Raw genomic sequence first — 15,670 nt, forward strand, 5'->3', positions numbered from 1 at the left:
CCACAACTTTCCCAGAATTTGAAAGTGTGAAATTTGAAAGTGTGAAATTTCAAGACTTTAATCTGATAGAATTATGATGTTAATCTGACAAAACTGTGATCTTAATCTGATAGAATTGTGATTTTAATCTGACACAATTATGACTTTAATCTGAGAGTATTGTGGTTTTAATCTGACAAAATTCTGAGATTTCAAGACTTTAAAAGACAGAATTCTCACCTCAATCTACACAATTCAGACAATTTTGAGATTTCGAGATTATAAAGTCAGAATTCTGATTTGGATCATACATAATTGTGATTTTGATCTGGCAGAATTGTGAGATCTCAAGACAGAATTCTGACTTTAATCTACACAATTCAGAGGATTTTGAGATTTCAAGATATAAATTCTGAATTCTTTAATCTGACAGAATTCAGACCTTCCTGAGATTTCAGACTTTTTTCCTCAGAATTTAGACTGTTTTCTGTAATTCATGAGAAAATTCTGTGACTTTGATCAAAGTTAAGGACAAAAACCTTTAAGTCTTTGGAGGAAGTTTGGAGTCGTGTAAACGTTACTGTGTTAGAAACCTGTGGTCGATGATGATGATGATGTCACAGATGATGATGATGATGATGTCACAGATGATGATGATGATGATGATGTCACAGTTGACCCGGGCAGCTGAACATAGGCAGCAGGTTCCTGTTGTAACTCAGATATTTCACTGCTCTGTTTCTCAGAGCCGCTCCACCACTCTCTGTGTCCTTGAACGCACCGTTGTCTTTGAACGCACCGTCGTCCACCGCCGTCTGCTGCTGCTGCTGACCCACAAACATGTATTTATAGTGTTTTTAATTCAAATCTATTTCAAATAATTCAGAGTAAATCTTATCCTAAGAAAGTAAGAAACAAACAAACAAAGAAACAGGAAGAAAGAAGAGAAACAAACCTGGAGTTTGTGCTGAAGCTCCTGCTCAAAGTCAGAGAATCTGTCGTGAAAAACGACCAAACAGGAACTCTGTGTGAAGAAGCTGAGACACACACACACACACACACACACACACACACACACACACACAAAACAGTTTTAAAAACTCATAAAATACGTCACACGATCTTAATTATTATGAGAATATGTCGCTCACTCTCCCACACCAAAGTCACTCAGTCTCCCACACCAAAGTCACTCACTCTCCCACACCAAAGTCACTCACTCTCCCACACCAAAGTCGCTCACTCTCCCGCACCAAAGTCACTCACTCTCGCACCAAAATCACTCACACTCCCACACCAAAGTCACTCACTCTCCCGCACCAAAGTCACTCACTCTCCCACACCAAAGTCACTCACTCTCCCACACCAAAGTCACTCACTCTCACACCAAAGTCACTCACACTCCCACACCAAAGTCACTCACTCTCCCACACCAAAGTCACTCACTCTCCCACACCAAAGTCACTCACTCTCTCACACCAAAGTCACTCACTCTCTCACACCAAAGTCACTCACTCTCCCGCACCAAAGTCACTCACTCTCCCGCACCAAAGTCACTCACTCTCTCACACCAAAGTCACTCACTCTCCCACACCAAAGTCACTCACTCTCCCGCACCAAAGTCACTCACTCTCGCACCAAAGTCACTCACTCTCCCGCACCAAAGTCACTCACTCTCTCACACCAAAGTCACTCACTCTCCCACACCAAAGTCACTCACTCTCGCACCAAAGTCACTCACTCTCCCGCACCAAAGTCACTCACTCTCTCACACCAAAGTCACTCACTCTCCCGCACCAAAGTCACTCACTCTCCCGCACCAAAGTCACTCACTCTCTCACACCAAAGTCACTCACTCTCCCACACCAAAGTCACTCACTCTCCCGCACCAAAGTCACTCACTCTCGCACCAAAGTCACTCACTCTCCCGCACCAAAGTCACTCACTCTCTCACACCAAAGTCACTCACTCTCCCACACCAAAGTCACTCACTCAAGAGGAAACATGATGATAATCTGGGTGAACTGTCCCTTTAAATATCACACGCACACACACACACACACAGTGACTTTATGAGTCAGCTGAGCGGACGCCGTGGTGAGGAGCTTTGTCTCCTCCTCCTCTGAAGCGACAGATTGAGGAGCTGCATAAACAGATTAGGAGGAGGTGAAGGACAATAGACGTCTGAGGTCATTTAGTGAAGCAGGTCACACACACACACACACTCACACACACACACACACACACACACACACACACACACTGTGAGGACAAAGGACACTGCGTCCTCCGTCTCTGTGTCTCAGGTCATCAGCAGACAGGAGGTCTCACTCTGAGCGTCTTTCTGTGACAGTTTTAGAAAATCATCAGCGGAAAATAAATGACTTTTTAAAATTTTATTTTTCTCAGAACTTTGTGATGAAAACAGTTATTTTTAAGGTTTATTTTGTCTAATTCAGCTAAAGTCTACAATATCTGTGCAAACCACTCACTCTCCCACACCAAAGTCCATAGAGAAAACCAGTGATTTTTAGCTCACAGGGACACAGGAGCTGCTGGTCCTCTGCTGCCTCGTGTGGTCACTTTGTGTCACTGAAATAAGTCTAAATGAAGATTTTTAAAAGCCAAATTCACTAAAATCAGACAATTGAAGTTAGTGATGGAGGCAGCATTGGATCAACAACTCCTGTGAACTCCTGTGTGCTGTGATGTTAAAATCACTGGTTTACTCTATGGACTTTGGTGTGGGAGAGTGAGTTCTGGTCTCACCTGTACAGGTCATGGATCAGGTCCTGGTGGTAGTGGGTCAGCAGTTGTCCCAGCAGCTGCTGGTGTTTCCCGTACAGACTCAGGTAATTAGAGACAGGGAGGAGCTTCAGGGAGAAGCAGGTGATCGTCTGCACACGTTCATAACAGTCCAGGTGTAAACTGAAGTAATCGCCCGTCTCCACGTGTCCAGTCACCAAACGTCTGTCCTGCAACAGAAAAGAGTCTCAATCTGACTCAATATCACACATTCATTCACACCTTGACCTTTGACCTTTAACCACCAAACTCCTGTCACTCACCTGTGGAACAGGAGGGGGAGGAGTCAGGTCAGTGGGAGTGGGCGTGGTCACGTGCAGGTAGTTGTAACCGCCAGGAAGTTTCCCTCCTGAGGAGAGAAAGAGGGAGGAGTTTAAACGTGAAAATATTCACATTTAAGAAGCTGAAAAATGACAGAAACGTGAAAATATTCACATTTAAGAAGCTGAAAAATGACAGAAACGTGAAAATATTCACATTTAAGAAGCTGAAAAATGACAGAAACGTGAAAATATTCACATTTAAGAAGCTGAAAAATGACAGAAACGTGAAAATATTCACATTTAAGAAGCTGAAAAATGACAGAAACGTGAAAATATTCACATTTAAGAAGCTGAAAAATGACAGAAACGTGAAAATATTCACATTTAAGAAGCTGAAAAATGACAGAAACGTGAAAATATTCACATTTAAGAAGCTGAAAAATGACAGAAACGTGAAAATATTCACATTTAAGAAGCTGAAAAATGACAGAAACGTGAAAATATTCACATTTAAGAAGCTGAAAAATGACAGAAACGTGAAAATATTCACATTTAAGAAGCTGAAAAATGACAGAAACGTGAAAATATTCACATTTAAGAAGCTGAAAAATGACAGAAACGTGAAAATATTCACATTTAAGAAGCTGAAAAATGACAGAAACACAAAAATATTCACATTTAAGAAGCTGAAAAATGACAGAAACATGAAAATATTCACATTTAAGAAGCTGAAAAATGACAGAAACATGAAAATATTCACATTTAAGAAGCTGAAAAATGACAGAAACATGAAAATATTCACATTTAAGAAGCTGAAAAATGACAGAAACATGAAAATATTCACATTTAAGAAGCTGAAAAATGACAGAAACATGAAAATATTCACATTTAAGAAGCTGAAAAATGACAGAAACATGAAAATATTCACATTTAAGAAGTTGAAAAATGACAGAAACACAAAAATATTCACATTTGAGAAGCTGAAAAATGACAGAAACACAAAAATATTCACATTTAAGAAGCTGAAAAATGACAGAAACATGAAAATATTCACATTTAAGAAGCTGAAAAATGACAGAAACGTGAAAATATTCACATTTCAGAAGCTGAAAAATGACAGAAACACAAAAATATTCACATTTAAGAAGCTGAAAAATGACAGAAACGTGAAAATATTCAACTTAAGAAGCTGAAAAATGACAGAAACGTGAAAATATTCACATTTAAGAAGCTGAAAAATGACAGAAACGTGAAAATATTCACATTTAAGAAGCTGAAAAATGACAGAAACACAAAAATATTCACATTTAAGAAGCTGAAAAATGACAGAAACATGAAAATATTCACATTTAAGAAGCTGAAAAATGACAGAAACACAAAAATATTCACATTTGAGAAGCTGAAAAATGACAGAAACATGAAAATATTCACATTTAAGAAGCTGAAAAATGACAGAAACGTGAAAATATTCACATTTAAGAAGCTGAAAAATGACAGAAACTTGAAAATATTCACATTTAAGAAGCTGAAAAATGACAGAAACATGAAAATATTCACATTTAAGAAGCTGAAAAATGACAGAAACACAAAAATATTCACATTTAAGAAGCTGAAAAATGACAGAAACACAAAAATATTCACATTTAAGAAGCTGAAAAATGACAGAAACGTGAAAATATTCACATTTAAGAAGCTGAAAAATGACAGAAACGTGAAAATATTCACATTTAAGAAGCTGAAAAATGACAAAAACGTGAAAATATTCACATTTAAGAAGCTGAAAAATGACAGAAACACAAAAATATTCACATTTAAGAAGCTGAAAAATGACAGAAACGTGAAAATATTCACATTTAAGAAGCTGAAAAATGACAGAAACGTGAAAATATTCACATTTAAGAAGCTGAAAAATGACAGAAACTTGAAAATATTCACATTTAAGAAGCTGAAAAATGACAGAAACATGAAAATATTCACATTTAAGAAGCTGAAAAATGACAGAAACACAAAAATATTCACATTTAAGAAGCTGAAAAATGACAGAAACACAAAAATATTCACATTTAAGAAGCTGAAAAATGACAGAAACGTGAAAATATTCACATTTAAGAAGCTGAAAAATGACAGAAACGTGAAAATATTCACATTTAAGAAGCTGAAAAATGACAAAAACGTGAAAATATTCACATTTAAGAAGCTGAAAAATGACAGAAACACAAAAATATTCACATTTAAGAAGCTGAAAAATGACAGAAACGTGAAAATATTCACATTTAAGAAGCTGAAAAATGAAAATATTCCAAACATATGGAGAATGTTTGGGTTTTAACCGATGATGTTGGAGAAAAACGTGAATCTAAAGATATATTTTGTACTTTATTTTAACAGGATAAAGGCCTCAGCTCCAGCTCTGCTTCACAATAATCCAGAATAATCTGATGATGATGGACAGATGTGGTCAGTGTCAGGAGGAGAACTCATTATCATCAGCAGTGAAAGTGAGCAGCAGATAAACCACAGCATCACGAGCGTGGGCTCACAGACGCAAACACCGACCTCGCTCTGAAAAGTTCATGTGTGTGTGTGTGTGTGTGTGTGTGTGTGTGTGTGTGTGTGTGTGTGTGTGTGTGTGTGTGGCCTGTGAGTGGCTGTTGTTGTGTTTGTGTAACCTGTGCAGTGGCCTTGGTCGTGCGCTGAATAACAGCAGCATTGTCCAAGGAGAAGGTTTCATTACAGCAAAACCAAATAAACGATATTGTGTCAGATAAACGCTGAGGACGTCACAGACGTGGAGGTGAACGACCGTCATGGAATTTAGTCTTCAGGAAAAACATGAAATAAACGAGATACAGGACGAGCCAGTGTGTCAGATAACCACTCACTCTCCCACACCAAAGTCCATAGAGTAAACCAGTGATTTTAACATCACAGCACACAGGAGTTCACAGGAGTTGTTGATCCACTGCTGCCTCCATCACTAACTTACAATGACTGATTTTAGTGAATTCAGCTTTTAAAATATTTACTTTCGACTAAACTCAGTGACACAAAGTGACCACACGAGGCAGCAGAGGACCAGCAGCTCCTGTGTCCCTGTGAGCTAAAATCACCGGTTTTCTCTATGAGTGAGTGACTTTGGTGTGGGAGAGTGAGTGGTTTACAAACTTCACTTTCCTGTTGTTAGTGGTTAAAATGTTTGCTAAAACTGAACCACACCTTGAATCTTGGCCCTTTTGTACAGCGGCACCAGACGATCCAGATCCAGATCCAGATCCGGATCGGACGCAGATCCCTCGTCCTTTGGTTGGTGCGTGGGGTCGAGGACGCTCAGCATCGCCGCTGCCAGCTCCTCTCCCACCTCCTTGGAGTTGAAGTTGGCGTGCGACCACTCGTCGGCGTGGTAGCGGCGGGAGAACTTGGTGACGGGTCCGGCGGCGAAGATGTTTGGGTCGCTGGTCCGGAACGAGGCGTTTATGACCAGTCTGCCGTCGAAGACCAGGAAGGAGTCGTTGATGGACCTGAAGGCGTCGCTGTCCACTCCTCTGCTGGAGAGGTTGATGAAAACCTGAGGGAGGAACACGACGCCATAGGTTTAATGTCTCAACTTCCTCCAGAGATTTTTGAATTTCCACGTCGTCATTTGCTCGCTCTTGTTTTAGCTTTACTCGCTCATTGTTATGATATTTGCATATCTCTTAAGGAAATTTTTTTATGAATTTTTGAAATTCAGGAAATGATCCATTTGCTCTGATGCACGTTGACAATGAGCTGAGTTTAGTCAAAAAAAAAAGTATCTCAGAATGACTTGAAATTTATCATCATAATAGTCGGCATCGCCCTGAACAAGGATCAGTTGAAAATATTTTCATATCCCTTAAGGAAATTTTTTTATGAATTTTTGAAATTCAGGAAATGATCCATTTGCTCTGATGCACTTTGACAGTGAGCTGAGTTTAGTCCAAAAAAAAAAGTATCTCGGAATGACTTGAAATTTATCATCATAATAGTCGACATCGCCCTGAACAAGGATCAGTTGAAAATATTTGCAAATCTCTTAAGGAATATTTTTTATGAATTTTTGAAATTCAGGAAATGATCCATTTGCTCTGATGCACTTTGACAGTGAGCTGAGTTTAGTCAAAAAAAAAAGTATCTCAGAATGACTTGAAATTTATCATCATAATAGTCGGCATCGCCCTGTACAAGGATCAGTTGAAAATATTTTCATATCCCTTAAGGAATATTTTTTATGAATTTTTGAAATTCAGGAAATGATCCATTTGCTCTGATGCACTTTGACAGTGAGCTGAGTGTAGTCCAAAAAAAAAGTATCTCAGAATGACTTGAAATTTATCATCATAATAGTCGGCATTGCCCTGAACAAGGATCTGTTGAAAATATTTGCATATCTCTTAAGGAATATTTTTTATGAATTTTTGAAATTCAGGAAATGATCCATTTGCTCTGATGCACTTTGACAGTGAGCTGAGTGTAGTCCAAAAAAAAAGTATCTCAGAATGACTTGAAATTTATCATCATAATAGTCGGCATTGCCCTGAACAAGGATCTGTTGAAAATATTTGCAAATCTCTTAAGGAATTTTTTTTATGAATTTTTGAAATTCAGGAAATGATCCATTTTCTCTGATGCACTTTGACAGTGAGCTGAGTTTAGTCCAAAAAATAAAAAGTATCTCGGAATGACTTGAAATTTATCATCATAATAGTCGGCATCGCCCTGTACAAGGATCAGTTGAAAATATTTTCATATCCCTTAAGGAATATTTTTTATGAATTTTTGAAATTCAGGAAATGATCCATTTGCTCTGATGCACTTTGACAGTGAGCTGAGTGTAGTCCAAAAAAAAAGTATCTCAGAATGACTTGAAATTTATCATCATAATAGTCGGCATTGCCCTGAACAAGGATCTGTTGAAAATATTTGCATATCTCTTAAGGAATATTTTTTATGAATTTTTGAAATTCAGGAAATGATCCATTTGCTCTGATGCACTTTGACAGTGAGCTGAGTGTAGTCCAAAAAAAAAGTATCTCAGAATGACTTGAAATTTATCATCATAATAGTCGGCATTGCCCTGAACAAGGATCTGTTGAAAATATTTGCATATCTCTTAAGGAATTTTTTTTATGAATTTTTGAAATTCAGGAAATGATCCATTTGCTCTGATGCACTTTGACAGTGAGCTGAGTTTAGTCCAAAAAATAAAAAGTATCTCGGAATGACTTGAAATTTACCATCATAATAGTCGGCATCGCCCTGAACAAGGATCTGTTGAAAATATTTGCATATCTCTTAAGGAAATTTTTTTATGAATTTTTGAAATTCAGGAAATGATCCATTTTCTCTGATGCACTTTGACAGTGAGCTGAGTTTAGTCCAAAAAAAAAAAGTATCTCGGAATGACTTGAAATTTATCATCATAATAGTCGGCATCGCCCTGAACAAGGATCAGTTGAAAATATTTGCAAATCTCTTAAGGAATATTTTTTATGAATTTTTGAAATTCAGGAAATGATCCATTTGCTCTGATGCACTTTGACAGTGAGCTGAGTTTAGTCAAAAAAAAAAGTATCTCAGAATGACTTGAAATTTATCATCATAATAGTCGGCATCGCCCTGAACAAGGATCTGTTGAAAATATTTGCATATCTCTTAAGGAATTTTTTTTATGAATTTTTGAAATTCAGGAAATGATCCATTTGCTCTGATGCACTTTGACAGTGAGCTGAGTTTAGTCCAAAAAAAAAAAGTATCTCGGAATGACTTGAAATTTACCATCATAATAGTCGGCATCGCCCTGAACAAGGATCAGTTGAAAATATTTTCATATCCCTTAAGGAATATTTTTTATGAATTTTTGAAATTCAGGAAATGATCCATTTGCTCTGATGCACTTTGACAGTGAGCTGAGTTTAGTCCAAAAAAAAAGTATCTCAGAATGACTTGAAATTTATCATCATAATAGTCGGCATCGCCCTGAACAAGGATCAGTTGAAAATATTTTCATATCCCTTAAGGAATATTTTTTATGAATTTTTGAAATTCAGGAAATGATCCATTTTCTCTGATGCACTTTGACAGTGAGCTGAGTTTAGTCCAAAAAATAAAAAGTATCTCGGAATGACTTGAAATTTACCATCATAATAGTCGGCATCGCCCTGAACAAGGATCTGTTGAAAATATTTGCATATCTCTTAAGGAAATTTTTTCATGAATTTTTGAAATTCAGGAAATGATCCATTTGCTCTGATGCACTTTGACAGTGAGCTGAGTTTCTTCTCAAAAACAAAAAGTTTCTCGGAATGACTTGAAATTTACCATCATAATAGTCGGCATCGCCCTGAACAAGGATCTGTTGAAAATATTTGCATATCTCTTAAGGAAATTTTTTTATGAATTTTTGAAATTCAGGAAATGATCCATTTGCTCTGATGCACTTTGACAGTGAGCTGAGTTTAGTCAAAAAAATAAAAAGTATCTCGGAATGACTTGAAATTTACCATCATAATAGTCGGCATCGCCCTGAACAAGGATCTGTTGAAAATATTTGCATATCTCTTAAGGAAATTTTTTTATGAATTTTTGAAATTCAGGAAAAGATCCATTTGCTCTGATGCACTTTGACAGTGAGCTGAGTTTAGTCCAAAAAAAATAGTATCTTGGAATGACTTGAAATTTACCATCATAATAGTCGGCATCGCCCTGAACAAGGATCTGTTGAAAATATTTGCATATCTCTTAAGGAAATTTTTTTATGAATTTTTGAAATTCAGGAAATGATCCATTTTCTCTGATGCACTTTGACAGTGAGCTGAGTTTAGTCCAAAAAATAAAAAGTTTCTCGGAATGACTTGAAATTTACCATCATAATAGTCGGCATCGCCCTGAACAAGGATCTGTTGAAAATATTTGCATATCTCTTAAGGAAAATTTTTTATGAATTTTTGAAATTCAGGAAAAGATCCATTTGCTCTGATGCACTTTGACAGTGAGCTGACTTTCTTCTCAAAAACAAAAAGTATCTCGGAATGACTTGAAATTTACCATCATAATAGTCGGCATCGCCCTGAACAAGGATCTGTTGAAAATATTTGCATATCTCTTAAGGAAATTTTTTTATGAATTTTTGAAATTCAGGAAATGATCCATTTTCTCTGATGCACTTTGACAGTGAGCTGAGTTTAGTCCAAAAAAAAAAAGTATCTCGGAATGACTTGAAATTTACCATCATAATAGTCGGCATCGCCCGGAACAAGGATCAGTTGAAAATATTTTCATATCCCTTAAGGAATATTTTTTATGAATTTTTGAAATTCAGGAAATGATCCATTTGCTCTGATGCACTTTGACAGTGAGCTGAGTTTAGTCCAAAAAAAAAGTATCTCAGAATGACTTGAAATTTATCATCATAATAGTCGGCATCGCCCTGAACAAGGATCAGTTGAAAATATTTTCATATCCCTTAAGGAATATTTTTTATGAATTTTTGAAATTCAGGAAATGATCCATTTTCTCTGATGCACTTTGACAGTGAGCTGAGTTTAGTCCAAAAAATAAAAAGTATCTCGGAATGACTTGAAATTTACCATCATAATAGTCGGCATCGCCCTGAACAAGGATCTGTTGAAAATATTTGCATATCTCTTAAGGAAATTTTTTCATGAATTTTTGAAATTCAGGAAATGATCCATTTGCTCTGATGCACTTTGACAGTGAGCTGAGTTTCTTCTCAAAAACAAAAAGTTTCTCGGAATGACTTGAAATTTACCATCATAATAGTCGGCATCGCCCTGAACAAGGATCTGTTGAAAATATTTGCATATCTCTTAAGGAATTTTTTTTATGAATTTTTGAAATTCAGGAAATGATCCATTTGCTCTGATGCACTTTGACAGTGAGCTGAGTTTAGTCCAAAAAATAAAAAGTATCTCGGAATGACTTGAAATTTACCATCATAATAGTCGGCATCGCCCTGAACAAGGAACTGTTGAAAATATTTGCATATCTCTTAAGGAAATTTTTTTATGAATTTTTGAAATTCAGGAAATGATCCATTTTCTCTGATGCACTTTGACAGTGAGCTGAGTTTAGTCCAAAAAAAAAAAGTATCTCGGAATGACTTGAAATTTATCATCATAATAGTCGGCATCGCCCTGAACAAGGATCAGTTGAAAATATTTGCAAATCTCTTAAGGAATTTTTTTTATGAATTTTTGAAATTCAGGAAATGATCCATTTGCTCTGATGCACTTTGACAGTGAGCTGAGTTTAGTCCAAAAAAAAAAAGTATCTCGGAATGACTTGAAATTTACCATCATAATAGTCGGCATCGCCCTGAACAAGGATCAGTTGAAAATATTTTCATATCCCTTAAGGAATATTTTTTATGAATTTTTGAAATTCAGGAAATGATCCATTTGCTCTGATGCACTTTGACAGTGAGCTGAGTTTAGTCCAAAAAAAAAGTATCTCAGAATGACTTGAAATTTATCATCATAATAGTCGGCATCGCCCTGAACAAGGATCAGTTGAAAATATTTTCATATCCCTTAAGGAATATTTTTTATGAATTTTTGAAATTCAGGAAATGATCCATTTTCTCTGATGCACTTTGACAGTGAGCTGAGTTTAGTCCAAAAAATAAAAAGTATCTCGGAATGACTTGAAATTTACCATCATAATAGTCGGCATCGCCCTGAACAAGGATCTGTTGAAAATATTTGCATATCTCTTAAGGAAATTTTTTCATGAATTTTTGAAATTCAGGAAATGATCCATTTGCTCTGATGCACTTTGACAGTGAGCTGAGTTTCTTCTCAAAAACAAAAAGTTTCTCGGAATGACTTGAAATTTACCATCATAATAGTCGGCATCGCCCTGAACAAGGATCTGTTGAAAATATTTGCATATCTCTTAAGGAAATTTTTTTATGAATTTTTGAAATTCAGGAAATGATCCATTTGCTCTGATGCACTTTGACAGTGAGCTGAGTTTAGTCAAAAAAATAAAAAGTATCTCGGAATGACTTGAAATTTACCATCATAATAGTCGGCATCGCCCTGAACAAGGATCTGTTGAAAATATTTGCATATCTCTTAAGGAAATTTTTTTATGAATTTTTGAAATTCAGGAAAAGATCCATTTGCTCTGATGCACTTTGACAGTGAGCTGACTTTCTTCTCAAAAACAAAAAGTATCTCGGAATGACTTGAAATTTACCATCATAATAGTCGGCATCGCCCTGAACAAGGATCTGTTGAAAATATTTGCATATCTCTTAAGGAAATTTTTTTATGAATTTTTGAAATTCAGGAAATGATCCATTTTCTCTGATGCACTTTGACAGTGAGCTGAGTTTAGTCCAAAAAATAAAAAGTTTCTCGGAATGACTTGAAATTTACCATCATAATAGTCGGCATCGCCCTGAACAAGGATCTGTTGAAAATATTTGCATATCTCTTAAGGAAATTTTTTTATGAATTTTTGAAATTCAGGAAATGATCCATTTGCTCTGATGCACTTTGACAGTGAGCTGAGTTTAGTCAAAAAAATAAAAAGTATCTCGGAATGACTTGAAATTTACCATCATAATAGTCGGCATCGCCCTGAACAAGGATCTGTTGAAAATATTTGCATATCTCTTAAGGAAATTTTTTTATGAATTTTTGAAATTCAGGAAAAGATCCATTTGCTCTGATGCACTTTGACAGTGAGCTGAGTTTAGTCCAAAAAAAATAGTATCTTGGAATGACTTGAAATTTACCATCATAATAGTCGGCATCGCCCTGAACAAGGATCTGTTGAAAATATTTGCATATCTCTTAAGGAAATTTTTTTATGAATTTTTGAAATTCAGGAAATGATCCATTTTCTCTGATGCACTTTGACAGTGAGCTGAGTTTAGTCCAAAAAATAAAAAGTTTCTCGGAATGACTTGAAATTTACCATCATAATAGTCGGCATCGCCCTGAACAAGGATCTGTTGAAAATATTTGCATATCTCTTAAGGAAAATTTTTTATGAATTTTTGAAATTCAGGAAAAGATCCATTTGCTCTGATGCACTTTGACAGTGAGCTGACTTTCTTCTCAAAAACAAAAAGTATCTCGGAATGACTTGAAATTTACCATCATAATAGTCGGCATCGCCCTGAACAAGGATCTGTTGAAAATATTTGCATATCTCTTAAGGAAATTTTTTTATGAATTTTTGAAATTCAGGAAATGATCCATTTTCTCTGATGCACTTTGACAGTGAGCTGAGTTTAGTCCAAAAAAAAAAAGTATCTCGGAATGACTTGAAATTTACCATCATAATAGTCGGCATCGCCCGGAACAAGGATCAGTTGAAAATATTTTCATATCCCTTAAGGAATATTTTTTATGAATTTTTGAAATTCAGGAAATGATCCATTTGCTCTGATGCACTTTGACAGTGAGCTGAGTTTAGTCCAAAAAAAAAGTATCTCAGAATGACTTGAAATTTATCATCATAATAGTCGGCATCGCCCTGAACAAGGATCAGTTGAAAATATTTGCATATCTCTTAAGGAAAATTTTTTATGAATTTTTGAAATTCAGGAAAAGATCCATTTGCTCTGATGCACTTTGACAGTGAGCTGACTTTCTTCTCAAAAACAAAAAGTATCTCGGAATGACTTGAAATTTACCATCATAATAGTCGGCATCGCCCTGAACAAGGATCTGTTGAAAATATTTGCATATCTCTTAAGGAAATTTTTTTATGAATTTTTGAAATTCAGGAAATGATCCATTTTCTCTGATGCACTTTGACAGTGAGCTGAGTTTAGTCCAAAAAAAAAAAGTATCTCGGAATGACTTGAAATTTACCATCATAATAGTCGGCATCGCCCGGAACAAGGATCAGTTGAAAATATTTTCATATCCCTTAAGGAATATTTTTTATGAATTTTTGAAATTCAGGAAATGATCCATTTGCTCTGATGCACTTTGACAGTGAGCTGAGTTTAGTCCAAAAAAAAAGTATCTCAGAATGACTTGAAATTTATCATCATAATAGTCGGCATCGCCCTGAACAAGGATCAGTTGAAAATATTTTCATATCCCTTAAGGAATATTTTTTATGAATTTTTGAAATTCAGGAAATGATCCATTTTCTCTGATGCACTTTGACAGTGAGCTGAGTTTAGTCCAAAAAATAAAAAGTATCTCGGAATGACTTGAAATTTACCATCATAATAGTCGGCATCGCCCTGAACAAGGATCTGTTGAAAATATTTGCATATCTCTTAAGGAAATTTTTTCATGAATTTTTGAAATTCAGGAAATGATCCATTTGCTCTGATGCACTTTGACAGTGAGCTGAGTTTCTTCTCAAAAACAAAAAGTTTCTCGGAATGACTTGAAATTTACCATCATAATAGTCGGCATCGCCCTGAACAAGGATCTGTTGAAAATATTTGCATATCTCTTAAGGAAATTTTTTTATGAATTTTTGAAATTCAGGAAATGATCCATTTGCTCTGATGCACTTTGACAGTGAGCTGAGTTTAGTCAAAAAAATAAAAAGTATCTCGGAATGACTTGAAATTTACCATCATAATAGTCGGCATCGCCCTGAACAAGGATCTGTTGAAAATATTTGCATATCTCTTAAGGAAATTTTTTTATGAATTTTTGAAATTCAGGAAAAGATCCATTTGCTCTGATGCACTTTGACAGTGAGCTGAGTTTAGTCCAAAAAAAATAGTATCTTGGAATGACTTGAAATTTACCATCATAATAGTCGGCATCGCCCTGAACAAGGATCTGTTGAAAATATTTGCATATCTCTTAAGGAAATTTTTTTATGAATTTTTGAAATTCAGGAAATGATCCATTTTCTCTGATGCACTTTGACAGTGAGCTGAGTTTAGTCCAAAAAATAAAAAGTTTCTCGGAATGACTTGAAATTTACCATCATAATAGTCGGCATCGCCCTGAACAAGGATCTGTTGAAAATATTTGCATATCTCTTAAGGAAAATTTTTTATGAATTTTTGAAATTCAGGAAAAGATCCATTTGCTCTGATGCACTTTGACAGTGAGCTGACTTTCTTCTCAAAAACAAAAAGTATCTCGGAATGACTTGAAATTTACCATCATAATAGTCGGCATCGCCCTGAACAAGGATCTGTTGAAAATATTTGCATATCTCTTAAGGAAATTTTTTTATGAATTTTTGAAATTCAGGAAATGATCCATTTTCTCTGATGCACTTTGACAGTGAGCTGAGTTTAGTCCAAAAAAAAAAAGTATCTCGGAATGACTTGAAATTTACCATCATAATAGTCGGCATCGCCCGGAACAAGGATCAGTTGAAAATATTTTCATATCCCTTAAGGAATATTTTTTATGAATTTTTGAAATTCAGGAAATGATCCATTTGCTCTGATGCACTTTGACAGTGAGCTGAGTTTAGTCCAAAAAAAAAGTATCTCAGAATGACTTGAAATTTATCATCATAATAGTCGGCATCGCCCTGAACAAGGATCAGTTGAAAATATTTGCATATCTCTTAAGGAAAATTTTTTATGAATTTTTGAAATTCAGGAAAAGATCCATTTGCTCTGATGCACTTTG

The 15,670-nt window shown here is 35.7% G+C and overlaps 1 protein-coding gene across 1 annotated transcript in view; it reads right to left on the bottom strand.

Annotated features, from left to right (window-relative positions):
* Window positions 1-647: 647 nt before the first annotated feature.
* The window catches only part of cfap61 (cilia and flagella associated protein 61), a gene marked incomplete at both ends in the record, with an annotated part of 40,913 nt that continues 25,890 nt past the window's right edge, over window positions 648-15,670 (bottom strand). The window contains 5 exons of the mRNA XM_083898676.1: window positions 648-806; window positions 935-1,016; window positions 2,749-2,971; window positions 3,005-3,133; window positions 6,264-6,612. Of these exons, the coding sequence (XP_083754802.1) occupies window positions 648-806; window positions 935-1,016; window positions 2,749-2,971; window positions 3,005-3,133; window positions 6,264-6,612 (942 nt within the window). The remainder of the gene's footprint in view (window positions 807-934; window positions 1,017-2,748; window positions 2,972-3,004; window positions 3,134-6,263; window positions 6,613-15,670) is intronic.

The sequence above is a fragment of the Microchirus variegatus genome (genome assembly GCF_963457635.1).
Source record: "Microchirus variegatus genome assembly, chromosome: 12".
In the NCBI taxonomy this organism is placed as follows: domain Eukaryota; kingdom Metazoa; phylum Chordata; class Actinopteri; order Pleuronectiformes; family Soleidae; genus Microchirus; species Microchirus variegatus.